Source organism: Capricornis sumatraensis, chromosome 17 (genome assembly GCF_032405125.1).
Source record: "Capricornis sumatraensis isolate serow.1 chromosome 17, serow.2, whole genome shotgun sequence".
Lineage (NCBI taxonomy): Eukaryota > Metazoa > Chordata > Mammalia > Artiodactyla > Bovidae > Capricornis > Capricornis sumatraensis.
In genome coordinates this window covers 68,066,926-68,085,133 of record NC_091085.1, presented here as the reverse complement: position 1 = coordinate 68,085,133, position 18,208 = coordinate 68,066,926, and the positions used below count along the sequence as shown (strand labels likewise).

The 18,208-nt window shown below is 50.8% G+C and overlaps 2 protein-coding genes across 2 annotated transcripts; one reads left to right on the top strand and one right to left on the bottom strand.

Annotated features, from left to right (window-relative positions):
* The first annotated feature begins 860 nt into the window (after positions 1-860).
* On the top strand, positions 861-9,959 carry IQCD (IQ motif containing D). Its single transcript, XM_068990335.1, has 4 exons — positions 861-1,589; positions 4,211-4,444; positions 8,013-8,084; positions 9,657-9,959. Exons 1-4 carry the CDS (start codon positions 861-863, stop codon positions 9,957-9,959), a joined length of 1,338 nt encoding a protein of 445 aa, XP_068846436.1.
* Positions 9,960-12,748: 2,789 nt separating this feature from the next.
* Positions 12,749-18,175, bottom strand: RITA1 (RBPJ interacting and tubulin associated 1). The gene is made up of 5 exons (XM_068990049.1): positions 17,925-18,175; positions 17,610-17,751; positions 16,597-16,962; positions 13,662-13,753; positions 12,749-13,224 (listed from the first exon to the last, which is right to left on the bottom strand). The coding sequence occupies exons 3-5, from the start codon at positions 16,878-16,880 to the stop codon at positions 12,908-12,910; spliced, it is 693 nt and encodes a 230-aa protein (XP_068846150.1). The 5' UTR covers positions 16,881-16,962; positions 17,610-17,751; positions 17,925-18,175; the 3' UTR covers positions 12,749-12,907.
* Positions 18,176-18,208: the final 33 nt, after the last annotated feature.

Genomic DNA, 18,208 nt, shown 5'->3' with positions numbered 1-18,208 from the left:
TGAATTTGGTCAAGAGGAGGTGCTGGTGTTAGACTGGAAGGCTGGACGAAGGGAGGAACCAGATTTCCACCCCTTCTCTCTGCTTTGGGCTGCATTTCCAGCAGAGGCCACAGCTCCTCTGGGGCTACAGTGACTCCTGGACAGGAAATGGTTGTGGCTCCAGCTTCCCCCAGGGGACCCTGATCCCCAGACCCGCCCCTCCTCCTCCTGCGATGTGGCTTCCGGCCACCGCCAATCGCTGGGTAGCTTCCTGTTCCCCTCGTTGGCCACTCAGCTCTTCCATCACCCATGTCACTGGTGTGCGTGCTCAGTCATGTCCGACTCTTTCCAACTCCACAGACTGTAGCCCACCAGGTTCTTCTGTCTGTGGGGTTCTCCAGGCAAGAATACTGGAGTGGGCTGCCATGCCCTTCTCCAAGGGATCTTCCTGACCCAGGGATCCAAACCACGTCTCCACTGATGTCTCCACTGACGTTCCCAATGAGCCACCTGGGAAGCCCAGGGTGTGTTTAAATACTTAGAATGATGTCTGTATTCCTGCTTGGCCCCTGCCTGACACACGTGCCTGAGACCCACCTCCTTATTTGGTCCCCTTACCCTTGGGGCCTTGACACTGTGACAGAGCTAAAAACTGCTTTCCGTGAGAAGTTCTGGGTCAAAGATGCAGAACATCTAGGTTAACTCTCCGCGTCAAAAGTTTACAGCTGCTATGGCCACGCCAGCCATCCCGATGTCAGCGTGACTCTGCTGACTGCCTTCTCCTTCCTTTTTCAGGGTGGCCAGACATAATCAAAGCAGGAGGCCCAGGGAGCCTACCCAAGTCTCAATCTGTCAGGGTGTGCAGAGGCAAAGCCCATAAAATGGCTCTGGACGTCCTAACCGTGGCCCCCCTCTACCAAGGTCTTGATATCAACAAAATAAGGCTGATAGCCCAGACAACCAAAAAGTCCACCACCCCGCCGAAAGCCCTGACCCCCGCCAAGACCAAACTCACCACCATCGAGACCAAGAGGATCATGTCCGTCCTGGACGAGACCATCCACAAGGTGGAGCTGGTGAGCCTGCTGTCCCACGCGGCGTCCGATTCCAACACTTCGGAGGGGATGCTGGGGCCAGACATCGCGAAGGCAGTGAGGGAGCACGAGGACCTCTGCCAGACCTTCCTGGGCCGAGTCAGTTACCTGCAGGAGGAAGAAAGGAAACTGAAGGAGGCGGAAGAGTTCGAGGATGAAGCGTGGTTCCGAGAGCGCCTCTTCGCCATGGACGTGCAGAAATCCCAGCTCCCGCCGCTGATGCAGGGAATCAAAGAATCCACCAAGGACGTCGTGAGACTCCTGCTCAGTAACCCCCAGGCAGCCAGCCTGCTGCAGGCGCAGACCTTGGGCAGGAGCAAGGAAGCCCAGTGTTTTATCGATAGCCTGGTAGAACTCCGAGGTTTCCTGTTTGAGAAGTTACTCACCAGTCCCATGGAAGCCAGAGACAAGATCCAGTTCATCCAGGACATCACCCGACGGAATCGGAGGCACCAAGAGATCATCGACACCCTGGAAAATGAACTGGCCGCCTGTGTGAGGAACAGGAATGCGGAGGTATGAATACACGGTACTGGTCAGATTACAGCGGGAGCCCCGGGGAGAGGTCCCACGTCTTTTGGCAATTGAGGTTTCTTCCCTCCACGGTTTAAATAGTTGTTTTCATTCATTTGCTCCATAAATATTGTTTTGAGTACTCACCAGGTGCCAGGTCTTACAAATGATGAGTCCACATGGTCCCAGCCTCATGGAGTTCATGAGAGGGAAGGCGTCTTAAAGAGCTGATTTATTTACAGTCTTGAGAAGTACAAGAAAGGGTTAAGTACAAGGTGCGATAAGAGAGTGTTATAGGAGACCTGAACTTGGAACTCAGAGAGGTGGAAGCCATGACTTGAAGAATGAGAGGGTGTAAACCAGGTGGGTGAAATAGAGAGGGACCTTCCAGGCCAGGGCTGGGTAATAGGCATTTAAGACTTTGCTGAGAGATCACCTTTGAGGTGATCTTTGGAATGTGATCTTTGTCCTGAGGGCAGGTGAGAGGGGTGGAAGTTCTAGAACAATTTTTAAGAGGGAAAAGGATAACACGATCCCAACCTAATAACCATCTGGGGACACCTACTGTGTTATTTTATTTTAAAAATTATTTTTGTTCATTTATTTTTGACGACCTGAGCTTGGTCTTCGTTGCTGCCTGTGGGCTTTCTTTGATTGCAGTGAGCCAGGGCTCTCCTCTATTTGTGGTGCGGCAGCTTCTCATTGTGCTGGCTTCTCTTGTGAAGAACAAACTCCAGAGCATAGGCTGGGAAGCTGTGGCGCTCGGGCTCAGCTGCCCCACAGCATGTGGGCTCTTCCCAGACCAGGGATCAAACACATGTCCCCTACATTGGCAGGCTGATTCTTCACCACTGGACCACCAGGGAAGTCCTATGTGTTTTTTTTTTTACATACATTTTCTCACCAACATCTTACAAAGTCCCTGGAGATGATGTATAAGTATAGGTTTAGCTGCTAAAACAAAGAGACGCCAAATAATAGGGGCTTAGTCAAGCTGGAGATGGATTTCTGTTTAACAGAGAGCCGGCACGGAAGTTCTGCTTCTTAAACTTGTCAGGGGCCCAGGTTCCTTCTGGCTGGCTTCTCTGACATCCCCCACATGAGACTTCAAACCGTGGACCCAACAGGCTGTTCCAGCTTCCCCCAGTCATATTGTCATTGGTCCAGCCAGCAGAAAAGAGGAAAGCAGAGAAGGGGGCTTTGACCTGCTCTTTTGGGCCGCCACCTGGAATCAGTTCTTAGCCAGTGCTAGAGATGCTGGGAAAGTGGTCTGTAGCTGGGGCCAGGCTCCCAGCAAAACATTTTGCTCTACAGCCTTGCCAGGGAGAGCAGGTCCTGGGGGACAGCTGCTATCTTTTCATCGCCCTGCGATAGATGAGAGACCAAGGCCACTCTCCCTCCCTGGCACACTGGTTTCCTGACTTGGTCCTGTTCGGCATTCGCTAGGGCTTGTTGATGACTACTTGTGTGATGATTTGATTGGGGTCTGGGTCCCCCACAAGAGGACAAGGACCTCGTCTCTCTCAGCCCTCCACTGTGTCCCCAGCAGACCTGGCATGAAAAGCAGGCATGCTGATTATTTGGTGAGTGCAGAGATGACAGGCTCCCAGGAGCTCAGTCAGAGGAGGTCACTCAGAGGTTGGAGGGGTGACTTAGAGACAGGGACAGGACCCCACCCTGCCAAGTGTCTTTGCTGATCTCATTCTGGTGGTGGAAAACAACTTGGGGCTGCCAAGGTGGACAGATCTGGGTGGGCAAATTTCATTTCTGCCAGGTGGGCAAATTTCATCAGGTCATCGGATCTCAGTGTAAAATGAGGGGGTGACACCAATTAGGCAGGCTTCAGGGGTCCACACGAGAAGCTCTGACCCTCATAGCATTGCCTGCCTTCAAACCCAGCACATGAAGGTTGAAGAGTTGCCCACAGGACTGGCTGGCCTCAAACCCCCTCCCCAGCCCTACCTGCCACTCCCTGAGTCCAGGAAGTGAGCTCAGACCCACTTTGGCCCCCCTGCCAGCCGCCCCCCAGCCCAAGGCTGCCGGCCTGAGCCAGCCACAGCACCGGTGTGTTCAGAGGGAAACTCTTGTGCTTGTGATCAGCCTTTGGAGCTTATTTACGGAACAGCCCCAACTCCCCCGCCCCCAACCCTAATTCCTGTTTCAGAACCCACTGCGGGCAAGAGCCAAGCCAGGCCCTCAAGGGGAGAACCGGTGGCATTCCCTGTGCTGGGTGTTTATCTCACACCTTCATGCATCACGCCAGGTATCTCTGCCAACTGGGTACTTCCCATTGCACTTCAGGCAGGAGCATGGAGCTGTCTCAGGCACGCTGAGCCCTTGGCTCACGCCAGGAAACAGAGGGTGGTGGCCACAGACGTGGGCTCCAGATGGAACAGACCCAGCTTCAAATTCCAGTTAAGCTGCGCAACCCCAGACAGACTCAACCCCTCCATTTTCTCATCTCTAGGCAGGCGGTTCCGTCTTCATCCTGGGCCAGGGGAAAGATGGGGAGACATAATAATGCCCCCCCCCACCTCTGAGAGCTGCAGGCACGCCAGCCTCTCTTGCCACGGCGACCCACGATGGCGGGAGGTATCCTCCAGTCTCTCCTCTTTCCGGTCCAGGTGGAGAAGGAGAACTTTGTGATCCAAGAGCTGAAAAACCACCTGCACCAGGTGCTCAGGTTCTCGGAGAACAGCCTCCTGCGCACCAAGCAGGAGGCGGAGAAGCAGCAGAAGGCGGACTTCCGGGCCTCGCAGGCCAGGGTGGCCGCGGTCCAGCAGGAGATCCTGGTGCTGCAGTCGCAGTTCCACAACCTGGTCATGGAGAACCGGGACACAGAGCAGGCCCTGAGGAAGGTGCCCTGGGGAGGGGGGACGTGGGCAGGGGGGCCACCAGGGTGGGGGGAGGGCAGAGGAGCCGGGGGGCACTGGGGGCAGAGACGTGGGGTCCCACTACATGCCGGCTCTGTGATCTCGAGCAAGCTCCCAAGCTCCTCTGAGCCCCGCAAGGAGGAGGACACCCACCCACCCATCCTGCAAAGAAAATGAAGGCACCCGGAAACCTCTGGCAAATCCCTCAGCCCCCTCCAAGCCTTAGTTTCCATATCTTGAAGACGATCACGACTGAATAGGCCTCAATGAGTTATTACGAAAACTAGATGAGATGGTGGGTGGAGAGCGGTGCCTAGTAGATGCTCAAAAGGTATCCTTTCTTCATCCGCCTTCTCCCTCATCTCAGCCAGGACCCAGGCCCCGCAGGCACCCCGCAAGCACCAGTTTGTTGTGGACTCCCTTTCCACACAAAGGGCACCCTTGCTATCACTTGTCCTCACTTTGTTTTCATTTCACAACTCTTTGGAGAATCTGCTGGAAGCCCTGGGCCTCTCCCCCATGAAAAGGCACAGGTGCCCCTGCACACAGGGGTGGGCAATTCTTGGGTCACAGGCTCCCTGAAGCCAGCCTGTGCATGATGCACAAGTTAAGAACTTTTGCACTATAAGGACTGTGTGTTTAGTCACTCAGTTATGTAGGACTCTTTGCAAGCCCATGGACTGTAGCCCGCCAGGCTCCTCTGTCCATGGGATTCTCTAGGCAAGAATACTGGAGAATACTGTCCATTTCCTTCTTCAGGGGATCTTCCCAACCCAGGGTTTGAACCTGGGTCTCCTACATTACAGGCAGATTCTTTACCATCTGAGCTACCAGGGAAACCTGTAAGAACTAAGGAGCCGATTTTTAAAAATTGAGGTGAAATTCACATAACAAAACATATAACCATTTTATTCAGTGGCACTTAGTATTCACAGTGTTGTACAACCACAACCTCTCTCTAGTTCCAAAACACTTTCATCACCTCCAAACAAACCTTGTACTCATTAAGCAGTTTCTCACCCACTCCCCTTCCCCCAGCCCCTGAAAACCACTAATCTACTTTCTGTCTCCTTGGATTTGCCTATTCTGGACTCTTCATGTAAATGGAATCATCAAATATATGGTCTTTCTAGCATCTCCTTTTCAAGGTCTGCCCACATAACATCTGCCAACACTTCACTCCTTTTTATGGCAGAATAACATTGCAGAATTCCAAAGAATAGCAAGAAGAGATAAGAAAGCCTTCCTCAATGATCAGTGCAAAGAAATAGAGGAAAACAATAAAATGGAAAATACTAGAGATTTCCTCAAGAAAATTAGAGATACCAAGGGAACATTTCGTACAAAGATGGGCTCAATAAAGGACAGAAATGGTATGGACCTAACAGAAGGAGAAGCTATTAAGAAGAGGTGGCAAGAATACACAGAAGAACTGTACAAAAAAGATATTCACGACCCAGATGATCACGATGGTGTGATCACTCACCTAGAGCCAGACATCCTGGAATGTGAAGTCAAGTGGGTCTTAGGAAGCATCACTATGAACAAAGCTAGTGGAGGTGATGGAATTCCAGTTGAGCTATTTCAAATCCTAAAAGATGATGCTGTGAAAGTACTGCACTCAATATGCCAGGAAATCTGGAAAACTTAGCACTGGTCACAGGACAGGAAAAGGTCAGTTTTCATCCCAATCCCAAAGAAAGGCAATTCCAAAGAATGTTCAAAATACCGCACAATTGCACTCATCTCACATGCTAGTAAATTAATGCTCAAAATTCTCCAAGCCAGGCTTCAACAGTATCTGAACTGTGAACTTCCTGATGTTCAAGCTGGTTTTAGAAAAGGCAGAGGAACCAGAGATCAAATTGCCAACATCTGCTGGATCATCGAAAAAGCAAGAGAGTTCCAGAAAAACATCTATTTCTGCTTTATTGACTATTCCAAAGCCTTTGACTGTGTGGATCACAACAAACTGTGAAATTCTGAAAGAGATGGGAATACCAGACTACCTGACCTGCCTCTTGAGAAACCTGTATGCAGGTCAGGAAGCAACAGTTAGAACTGGATATGGAACAACAGACTGGTTCCAAATAGGGAAAGGAGTACATCAAGGCTGTATATTGTCACCCTGATTGTTTAACTTATGTGCAGAGTACATCATGAGAAACACTGGGCTGGATGAAGCACAGGCTGGAATTAAGATTGCTGGGAGAAATATCAATAACCTCACATATACAGATGACACCACCCTTATGGCAGAAAGTGAAGAAGAACTAAAGAGCCCTTTGATGAAAGTGAAAGAGGAGAGTGAAAAAGTTGGCTTAAAGCTAAACTTCAGAAAACTAAGATCATGGCATCTGATCCCATCACTTCGTGGGAAATAGATGGGGAAATGATGGAAACAGTGTCAGACTTTATTTTGGGGGGCTCCAAAATCACTGCAGATGGTGATTGCAGCCATGAAATTAAAAGATGCTTACTCCTTGGAAGGAAAGTTATGACCAACCTAGACAGCATATTAAAAAGCGGAGACATCACTTTGCCAACAAAGGTCTGTCAAGTCAAGGCTATGGTTTTTCCAGTAGTCATGTATGGATGTGAGAGTTGGACTATAAAGAAAGCTGAGCGCTGAAGAATTGATGCTTTTGAACTGTGGTGTTGGAGAAGACTCTTGAGAGTCCCTTGGACTGCAAGGAGATCCAACCAGTCTATCCTAAAGGAGATCAGTCCTGGGTGTTCATTGGAAGGACTGATGTTGAAGTTGAAACTCCAATACTTTGGGCACCTGATGTGAAGAACTGACTCATTGGAAAAGACCCTGATGCTGGGAAACTTTGAAGGCGGGAGAAGGGGACGACAGAGGATGAGATGGTTGGATGGCATCACAGACTCAATGGAGATGAGTTTGAGTAAACTCTGGGAGTTGGTGATGGACACGGAGGCTTGGCGTGCTGCAGTCCATGGGGTTGCAAAGAGTTGGACATGACTGAGTGACTGAACTGAACTGAACATTCCATTGTATGTACAGGAGCTGATCTTTTAAAGACAAAATTAGAGCACATTCCTCTGCTGTGTCTAAATCCATGCAACAGTGAGCGTCCCCTCCCCCTTACACTAGAAACCAAACTCCTCCCGCTGCAGACCCTCCTTGTGCAACATAGCTTCTCACTCTGAACTCACTGGGACCATGCTCACCCGCGGCCATGCCATCCCAGCCACACAGGCTCAGGTGCCTATTCTTTAAACATCACGAACTTCTTCCCAGCTCAGGGCCTTTGCACCTGCTGCTCCATCTGCCTAGAATGTTCTGGAGCCAGACAGCTGGCTTCACATCCGAGCTCTGACCACCCATCAGTTCCATGGTCTTGGGTCCAGTGAGTCAGTACTCCTGATCTTCCGTGCCCTCATCTGTGAAATGGAGAACCCACCTCGTAGTGTGGATTCAAGTAGGCGAGGCGTGACATACTGCCTGCTGACACAAAGCAGCCTCGGTGCCGTTCATTGTTACTATAGGTCCATCAAACAATGACTAATTGAATTTTTTTTTTTTCAGAAAAAATATAAAGTGGAAACGGAAATTGAGAACTGGATCCAGAAATACGATTCGGAGATGAGTGAAAAGCAGGTATTTGTCTGCCTAATTCTGTCTCAAGTGTGTTTCCCAAGATCTTCTAGGAATTGGGGTGAGGGGGCAGGGGAAGAGAAGCCCTCAGATGGTCCATGGTCTACGCCCAGTTCTGGGCCTCCCCAGAGTGACTTCCCTGTCCCTTCCTGAGGCTCAATGGTTTGTCTAGCCTGGGGCAGTGAGGGCAGCAGTGGCAAAGGAAGGAAACGGAAGCGGCCAGCCACTAAGTGGCGTTTGACACCAGATCCAAAGATCTCGGCTCCATCTAGGGTCAACATCCCAGGCTCCCTGTCCCCTCCTGTTCAGCTCCCTCCAGCAGCCCGGCCAGCCAGGACTCATCTGTGCTGGATTCAAGTACGAGTTCACCTCCACCACTTCACTCAGTTACCCGGGAACTTTCCACCAAGTGCTTGAGATGGGCCGGGTGCCAGCCTCCAGCAGTGAAGAAAGTCCCCATTGTCATCTGGAGGTTCCACTCTAGTGGCACTTATGTCCCTGTGTGACCTTAAGCAAGGGACTTGACCTTGGATTCTGCATGTGATCAACATAAGCAGTAACACCCAGGCCGGGACCATGGTGGGGATTCAGTGAGGCTCGTACAACACAGGATCTGGCCTGGAGCAGGTGCTCAGGGGACAGCGGCCTATAAAACAGGGATGCCCTGAGGCCTCCATGCAGCTCTGTGCTGACATCAGCGGCCCAGAGCCCAGAGCCCCAACTTTGGGGCCACGAAGACCTGGTGAGCACTGGAGGGGACCTCAGCCTCTGAGTGGCCCAATGTCAGGCATGCTGTCAAGAGTAGGGCAACTTGGGGTCTGTCTGATCCCCAGCGCTCTAGGAAGGGGGAGACTGGAGGCTGTGCTCATTTCTGTTTCCAGTGAGGGTGGTGGGTTAATGACGGCAAAGACAGAGTCCACTTAGCTCTGCCTCCTCTGGAAGTACTGTGCTTCTAATAGATACTTGGTGGGAAAGAGGGAGGGAGGGAGATAAGTGTGAATTACAGCAGGAGAGGCTGTGGTTAGTTAGAGGTAGGGAAGAACTGTGGGGTTCCATCACCCGAGGAAGGTCCTCTCTGGGTATCTCTGTGACACGGACCACGTTGATGGCAGCAGCTGGCATTTTCTTAAACGTCCCCACTGTGTGCCTGGCGTCACCATCTAGGACGTTGCATCCAGCCCAACATTTAATCAGGGAAATAATTCCCACCCCTGCTCCTGGGTTTGGAATTGTCTCCACCTTTCAGATGATGAAAAAGAGAACGCTTGGAACAAGGTGAAGCCCCTCAAGATGTGGCCAAGCTGAGATTAGAAGCCCAGTCGGCCCAGCTCACAAGCTGGGTGTTTTCCTCATTCCTGAAATTATTTAAGCCGGGCCTCACACCGCAAGCGGGGGATGGACCGCCATCATCTCTCCCCTTCCCATCCGGGCCTGGGATGCAGACAAGTTTAGCATTGGCGGCCATGGCTGGGGGCGGCAGCACCTGCAGGGAGGCGGGGAGCCTGCGCACAACTGGGTGGAGATGGGAGCTCTGAGCCTGGCGGTGGCCCACCCGCTCCCTGCCTCTTGCCCCAGGACGAGTACGAGGAGCTGGACATCATCCACAAAGAGGAGCAGCTCCAGCTGGAGGAGCTGAAGAAGCGGTACGACGTGCTGGTGGAAGAGTTCTCCCAGATCCAGGCCGAGCGCGAGATCTTGGCCAAGAAGAGGCTAGAGGACGAGCAGGAGATGGTGCGCATGGTGCGGGCCGCCACTCTCATCCAGGCCCTGTGGAAGGGCTACCTGGTCCGCTCCATGCTCAAGTCCAAGAAGAAGAAGCGGGGCAAGGGCAAAGGAGAGAAGGAGAAAGGCAAGGGCAAAAGAAAGGGCAAGAAGTAAGTCCTCCCTTCGCGCTCGCCATAATCTAACCTCTCACTCAAGAGCCTGCCTGGGAAGCCCCTGGGATGGGGAGCCCCGTGGTTTATGATTTTAACGCTTTTTCAAAATTAAAAACCATTGTCAAGCACAGCCTACAGATAAACTTCATTTTCCCTGGGGCCCCTGGGTGGTGTGTCCACGCTGCAGATGCTTTGTCCATTGTCGGGGGCGGGGGGAGGGGGCGGAGAGGCGGTGGGAAACACCCCGGGCTGCACCCCTCTCTCCTGCCCGCCTCGGTCCCAGACCGGAAGTTGCCATGACTGCGACGGACACATCACCGGCCAGGACAGCTGGGTGTGGGTCATAGCCGCCCCCAAAGGCAGGCGGGGCGAGCAGAGAATTCTTAGAGGTACAGGGAGGGTTTCGAGCTGCCCTCAGTCCCTGCTCTGGGAATTACTTTGTTTACAAATTTGCCCCCATTTAAAACTGTGAAAGCGCAGGGTCAAAACCCTGCAACCTCACATTGGCCTTATTTGGTATCCAGGGGGATCGAACAATGTATTTTTAAATTCACTTCTGGCATAAAAAAAAGAATCCAGAGGCTATTGCTTAGAAATGCCTTTTCTGGGGGAAAAAAAAAAAAAAAAAATCTCAGCATCCAGATAGCTTGGGCCTCCATGTCTTCAAAAGATGGGCAGCAGCGCCCCCTATAGATGCCCATAGATGGCAGAGACAGGTTGCCCCAGTCCCCACCACTCCCAAATGTCTTCCAGCCCTCACCGCCTCAGGGTCAGTTGCCTCTTTTCATCATACTTGGGCAGTCGCTTCCTTTTCTTTTTAGTACAGTTTGGAGGAAAGAGGTACTTGTGGCCAATGTCTGTTAAAACATAGGGGGAGGGGATGAAGGCAAATTAGAGTTTCAAGTAAAACTGAGGAGAGGAGGGTACTAATTCTGTTAGAGGTCAAGGAAATTTAAACATCCACGTTTAAAATGCTGTGTTTGTGCTGAGAGCGCAGCTTGCTGGCTTCCCTCATGCCCCACCCGACTTGCGTAAGCATCTGTACATGCGCCCCTGGTCCCAGTCACCGTCGGCTCCTCCCACAGTTCCCCAGGAGTGTGTGCGCATCTTTTCCCCCAGTGTAGAGGTATAGAACCCAAGATGTGGCCTCCAGCTGGCCTATCTGGAATATCTGCGCTTCCTGGAGGTGCGTCATGGGAAAATGGGCACAAGGAAAGGCCTGAAGCCTGGCCTCCACCCAACCCACTGGGATGCTGTGATTCTGGATGCAACTCCATCAGGGCAAAGGCGTTGCTGTTCTTCCTAAGGGGACTGACCCAGGACAGTGCAGAGCAGGGAAGGGTGGGCCCTGACCAGTTAGGGCTCCATCCTGAGTGCTCTCCAGGTGCCATGTGTAATTTTGTATTCTTACTGTAATTTTGTATTCTTATTCAATTTGGCAAAGTCCAATAATTGTGGATTTTGCTTTTTCTTTTTAAGAGCTTTGGTGTTGTAGTTCAGTCGCTAAGTCGTGTCCAACTCTTTGTGACCCCATGGACAGCAGCACGCCAGCCGTCCCTGTCCATCACCAACTCCTGAAGCTTGCTCAAACTCATGTCCATTGAGTAGGTGATGCCACCCAACCAACTCACCTTCCATTGCTCTCTTCTCCTGTCTTCAGTCTTTCCCAGCATCAGGGTCTTTTCCAATGAGTCAGCTCTTCGTATCAGGTGGACAACGCATTGGAGTTCCAACTTCAACATCAGTCCTTCCAATGAATAGTCAGGATTGATTCCCTTTAGGATTGACTGGTTTGATCTCCTTGCAGTCCAAGGGACTCTCAAGAGTCTTCTCCAACACCACAGTTCAAAAGCATCAGTTTTTCGGTGCTCAGCTTTCTTTATAGTCCAATTCTCACATCCATACATGACTGCTGGAAAAACCATAGCTTTGACTAGATGGACCTTTGTTGGCAAAGTGATGTCTCTCCTTTTTAATATGCTGTCTAGGTTTGTCATAACTTTTCTTCCAAGGAGCAGCTTGTTTCTTCCAATCTTTTAATTTCATGGCTGCAGTCACTGTCCAAAGTGATCCTGGAGCCCAAGAAAATAAAATCTGTCACTGCTTCCACTTTTCCCCCCTGTGCCATGAAGTGATGGGACTGGATGCCATGATCTTAGCTTTTTCGAATGCTAAGTTTAAGCCAGCTTTTTCACTCTCCTCTTTCACCCTCCTCAAGAAGCTCTTTAGTTCCTCTTCCCTTTCTGCCAGTTGTATCATCTGCATATCTGAGGTTATTGATATTACCCCTGGCAATCTTGATTCCAACTTGTGATTTATCCAGCCTGGCATTTCGCATGATGTACTCTGTATATAAGTTAAATTAGCAGGGTGACAATATACAGCCTTGTCATACTCTTTTCCCAATTTTGAACCAGTCAATTGTTCCACATCCAGTCTTAGCTATTGCTTCTTGACCTGCATTTTCAAAGGTAGGAAATGTACATCAGATATATGTTTATATATCTGATTTCAAAACAACTGTAGCCCATATTCTGAATTCAGGAAGAACCAGCCAACCCACCAATTAGTGGCATTAGCTAGAAGCCCATGATGGGAGGAGGATCAGTTGCCCCACTGCCACGGTCGTGACTGCGACATTATTAATTTTGTTACTTAAATCAATTCAGGCCTAACACTGGTCTTTACCTTATGGGGAAAAAAGAAATTAACAAAACTCATGGCTTTGATGAGCTACTGGTATATTTAATACATGAAAATAAATACATGACTACTAAAATTTTTAAATGTCCACTCACATACCACCCAGATCCTCGTGTTCCCCGCTGGTCCACACATGGTGCCTGGGAAAATTCCTGAGGCCTCCAGACTCAGCTGGAAACTTATCCTGAGCAAGAGCTTGGCTTGAAGGGAGGAAGAGCCCTCCAGGTTGGCAATCACACTATTTATTCACACTTGGCGGTGAGACAATGTTGTGGGTGTGATGGAGGAGGTGGGGGCCCTCCTGGGGGACACCCCCTGGGTTGGCACTGATACACCGTGTGGCGGTGACAGGACTGGACACGGGTATGTCAGGGTTGACCCTCCAGTGCATATCAGTGGGGAAAGCAGGGAGCAACCAGAGGTGGTCAGAGGGGGGGCACTGCCCACCATTGCTCTGTCTGTCCCCAGGAGGGCTCCACCAATGCCTTGTGGTCTCCCCAGAGGCCTGTCCAGCAGCGCCATTCTCTGAAACTCTGCCCCTCGCTGTGACCCCATGGGCACACCTGCAGAAAGGACCAAGCAACTCATTTCCAAGGGGGCTTTGTTTTCTGGGTAGCCCTACCTTGTCGGGGGGTAGTTGGCACTGAAACACTGACTGAACGAGCCCTGGGAGTCACCAGGGGGCTCCGGAAGGTCACCCCTGATGGGGCAGGCCTGGGATCTCGGGGCCCATTTGTGCAGGGGCTACTGGCGGGTGGGTGACCTGTGCTGGGGACATCAAGGTGGGTGAGGGAGTGGGAACACTCCCGCCTCAGAGGGCTTGGAGTGTCTAACCCATCCACGGACAGCCTCCGGGAGCTGGCCACTATCCTGTGCTCTGTCTTTGAGAAGTCAGCTGGGTGAATGGCCCGCACTGGAGTCTCCCTGGGGCGGGGAGAATGGCTGCCCCTAGGGGTAGCTGGGGGTGTCCAGAAGAGGGCGTGGAGCTTTGCAGCATCACCTCTCGCCATCCACTTGGCCTCCCAGCCGGCGCCCTCCAGTCGGGAGCCAAAGAGAGACTCGTCGCAGTAAGAAGGAGTGTGGCTGATCAGTCTGGAAAGGGAAGAGAAACAATGAGCTGGGGAAATAAGCCTTGTAAACTTTCTCACCCCCCCACCCCCCACCCCTAGGCAAGCCCCTGCAGCAGCAGCTGATTGCCTGTAGATCGCAGAAGTACCCACAGGGAAGCCACAGCCCTCAAGTACCACTACTCCCAACTCTTACTATTTTTCCCCTGCAGAGCATCCAGTCCCCCTGCGTCCTCCCCACCCCATCCTGGGCATGTGCCCAATTGGCCGAGTCCAGGTCAATTTGCATACCCCATCCTCCTGACCACACTGATTGGCTCAGGACTAACCACATGACCCATTCTGCCCAATGGGAGTCTCCCTTAGAATCTTGGCGTTAACTACTAGGAGAGAGATGTCTTTCTTCGCACTGAGTGCTGAAGAACAGGCAGGAAGGATATAAGGGCAAAAGAGCTGGTGGCCATCTCACCTGGAATGTGTGTGGGAAAGAATCCCAACATTTTGAGCCCCTGTTATATGAGCCCCAAATGCCCTTTGTCTGCTGAGGCACGTTTAGCTTGTTTGCAAGCCCAATCCTTATGTTATTTGCAACCAACATTAATATAACCTTAGTCTTCAGAGCGTTCACTTTTTCTTTTAACTCACCACTTCACCCTTTTCCTAGTGGCCCTGTCAGCCGAACCCTCTGCAGTCATGTGGCCCTTCTAACTGCATCTGAAATTGCACAGCCAAGCACCTGGCATGTAGAGGGTGCTGTGACCTGGCCACACCACCAGAGTAGCTTTTAAAATTTTTGAATATTTACTCAGGGTTTTTCATGTATAGGCCCAGGACTCAGCTTGTCACTTGTGTTATCTCATTATTTCTCATAAAACCCACAGGATGGCAATATGATAATCCCATTTTATAGACAAGAAAACAGAGGCACAGGGAGGATAACAAGGAAGGTATAGAGAAGATTCAAATCCAGCCCCCCACTCGAGGGCTCAAGCTCCTGATCGCTAAGCCAGACTTAAATGCCTTCAAGGCCTCTCACTTTTAACTAGATTCATTCAGCATTTTTTTAAAATTAATCTCACAAATATTCATGGCATATCTGTGAGGTGTGAGGTCCATGACTTTCGGCCAGAACTAAAAGTGCTCCCCATTCCCAAACTTCAAGTCTTTGAAAAGTCAACATTTTGGCCACTTGATTTAGCTGTTCAAACCCAGATTTGGTTGATACCTATGTCTGTCTGGTACCAAAGTTTCTGCTTAACAGCATCTCTACCTCTTATGCACCTTCTAACTTGACACCCTCTACCTGTCAGCATCCAGCACAAAGTTCCAACCTCCAGGAGAGCATGAGGTTGACTGTTGCCTTCCTGTCATGGACTTCTGTTAATGCAGCCTACAGTGAACTCAGCACTTTCAGCCATGTTGTAGATGTCAGCGCTGCTATGTCAACCTGAGCCTGCCCTGTGCTCCATGGGAACTGTCAAGTAGACATGACAATAATGGGGTCTTGCTTTTATCTCTGTTCAATTTTATCTCCTTAAATAGGCACTATTCCCACTCTCAATTAGTGATGTGCCTTTTGGCTCAGAATAGATCCCAAATAGGACTGGCTAGTTATTAAGGACTGAATTGCCTCCTCCCAAGATTTGTGTTGAATTAAATTAAGGTTAAATGAGGCCATGGGCTTCCCTGGTGACTCACTGGTAAAGAATCTGCCTGCGATGCAGGAGACTTGGGTTTGATCCCTGGGTCAGGAAGATCCCCTGGAGGAGGGAACAGCAACCCACTCCAGTCCTCTTGCCTGGAGAATTCCATCAACAGAGGAGCCTGGCGGGCTACAGTCCATGGGGTCGCAAAGAGCTGGACACGACTGAATGACTAACACACACGCAAATGAGGCCACAAAGGTGAGGCTCTAATCCAATAGGATTTGTGTCCTTATAAGAAGAGGAAGAGGCACCAAGAGTGTACACACTCAGAGAAAAGTCCATGTGAGGACCCAGGGAATAGCTGGCCATCTGCAACCCAAGGACAGGCTTCAGGAGAAACCAACCCTGCTGGCATCTTGACCTTGGACTTTAAGCTTCCATAACTGCAAAATCAAACTTATGCTGTTTAAGTCTATAGTATTTTGTTATATAAAACAAACCTGATTGACTAATATACTAGTCTTCCATATTTCTGTTCAAGACACTGATGACAATCAATAAGATAATTCATTGAAATAATCTAAATAATCCCTACAAAAATAACCACTGGTATTAGATTCCATTTTTCTAACATGTTGGTGAAAATGAAGCAAGAACCATTTTCAAAATGACTTGCTTCAGTTTGGAATCACCATATCTATGTCATTTGATGGATCAACCACACTAATAATCTTATGCAAATTGTTCTGTGATTTTGGATAAATCAAGGGCTTCCCTGGTGGCTCAGAAGGTAAAGAATCCTCCTGCAGTACAGCAGAGCCAGGTTCAATCCCTGGTTTGGAAAGATCCCCTGGAGAAGGAAATGGCAACCCATTCCACTATTCCTGCCTGGAAAACTCCATGGACAGAGGAGCCTGGCAGGCTACAGTATATGGGGTAGCAAAGAGTTGGACACAACTGAGCGACTAACACTCTCTCTCTGTTGGACAAATCACCTCACCCCTCTGGCCCTCAGAAGTCCAGTCTAATGCCATTACCATTTATTTATTCCTGAGTGTCAGGTAACTGTGCCAACCACTGTACATGTCAAATCCCCTTAAGTCTTCTCAATAATCCCACTGGGTCCCACCTTCCACTGTGAGGAAACGGGCTCAGAGAGGTCAAATTGCTCGCCCAAGGTCACACAGCAGATGAATGGCAGGGAATCTTCCTATCCTATTACCTGTATTTGTTCTTCTTCCTTGGTGTGAGGGTTGGGGTGCTGCCACTGGAGGAGGTGGACTCACAGCTCCCATTGGCCCCCAAGGCCTGAGACACCCCTGTCCCCACTCCTCTGGTTCTGTTGGCCTTCTTCATCCACGGTGGGTCAAAGTCTGGTGGTGCGGGCCGGGTGCCTGCAGGGCTGCCAAACAAAGTCTCATCCACGTATGATGGCCTAACCTTGACCCGGCAGCCACTCCGGCTACGGTGCTGAACGTGGAGGGTCCGCATCCCGCTGATGGCCATCTCCACCGGGGTCTTCACGCTGTCCGTAGTCCTGAGTGACAGCAGGGGTGCTCTGCTTGCCAGGCCCTACGTTCAGGGCTCCCTGTGAAAAGGGGTCAGGGTAGCAACCATCTGTCATCAGAAAAGACTGGCAATCGCTTAAGGGCCCGTCCCCAGGGCAAGAAGGTCACATTCTCCCTCAACCAGTCTTCCTCAAAGGGGAGCTGCCAATCCCAGGGAACATTTCAGAAATTTGACAATTTTTGAGTTGTTGTAATGAAGGGGTGGGCGTCCCTGGTGGCTCAGATGGTAAAGAATCCACCTGCAATGTGGGAGACCTGGGTTTGATCCCTGGGTTGGGAAGATCCCCTGGAGGAGGACATGGCAACCCACTCCAGTATTTTTGCCTGGAGAATCCCCATGGACAGAGGAGCCTGGCGGGCTACAGTCCATGGATTCACAGAGTTAGGCACGACTGAGTGAGTGAGCACACAGAAATCACGGGGACAGGGGTGCTACAGATGAATATTTAATGAGTAAATACGCATTCCTAGCATACTGGTGTGTGTTCAGTCAATATTTATAGAACACTAGGGGAATGAACAAGAGATTTGGGCCTCTGCCTATTCTGGCACCACACAGAAAATCAACTATACTGATGAGGGATGGGGGAAACAGGGCAGGTTTCTATATCTTGTACATATTTATCGGGCAGAAATAATAACCAGCATTGATCGATCCCAAGCCTACCTCCTGCAAAGAGCTTTACAAGCATTGTCTCATTTCATCCTCTCAACACTCCTGTGAGGTAGCTTCTATTATGTTCATTCTATAGATGACAAAACTGAGGCTTCAAAAGGTGAAGTTGCAAGTGTCAGTCACACCTATAAAGCTAAAACAGTGGAAATTGAATTTGAACCTGATTAAGGGTCTAAAGCTCCTGCACTTAACCGTTCTCCTACTAGGGGATCACACCCAGTCCTCCAGCTGCCCCTCATTCACTGATCCCCAAGTCCACGTCCCGGAGATGTCCGATGTGCCCGCATTATCGAGTTATTTTCCTACCTGAGCATCTTGGTTCGCTGACGTCGGTCGTTACCGTCAGCGTCCCCTGCTCCCAGGCCTGGACTCCTTTGTGGGGCGCTCGGGAATCGGAGGCGCGCGCCGGACATCCGAATCGGCAGCTCTGAATCCCGGGAGCCCGCGACTCCGGGAAGTTCCAAGGCCGCCCCCAGCCCCAACCCCAGACCGGGGTACGGGGCTGAACGACTCAGAGCTGGCAGCCGGGCCCTAGCGACGGGTGTTCCGCGCGCGCACACGCGCGTCAAACAGCAACCCGTGAGTGACAG

What these genes read in the sequence shown, in the direction of transcription:
- RITA1 (XM_068990049.1), bottom strand. Translation starts at nt 16,880, where the DNA reads ATGGCCATCAGCGGGATGCGGACCCTCCACGTTCAGCACCGTAGCCGG. An exon ending in AGGAAGAAGAACAAATACAG is followed by an intron (nt 13,754 to 16,596) that starts GTAATAGGATAG and finishes TTCCCTTTCCAG; the next exon opens with ACTGATCAGCCACACTCCTT. An exon ending in GGCCAAGTGGATGGCGAGAG is followed by an intron (nt 13,225 to 13,661) that starts GTGATGCTGCAA and finishes TCCTTTCTGCAG; the next exon opens with GTGTGCCCATGGGGTCACAG.
- IQCD (XM_068990335.1), top strand. Translation starts at nt 861, where the DNA reads ATGGCTCTGGACGTCCTAACCGTGGCCCCCCTCTACCAAGGTCTTGAT. An exon ending in TGAGGAACAGGAATGCGGAG is followed by an intron (nt 1,590 to 4,210) that starts GTATGAATACAC and finishes TTTCCGGTCCAG; the next exon opens with GTGGAGAAGGAGAACTTTGT. An exon ending in CGGAGATGAGTGAAAAGCAG is followed by an intron (nt 8,085 to 9,656) that starts GTATTTGTCTGC and finishes CTCTTGCCCCAG; the next exon opens with GACGAGTACGAGGAGCTGGA.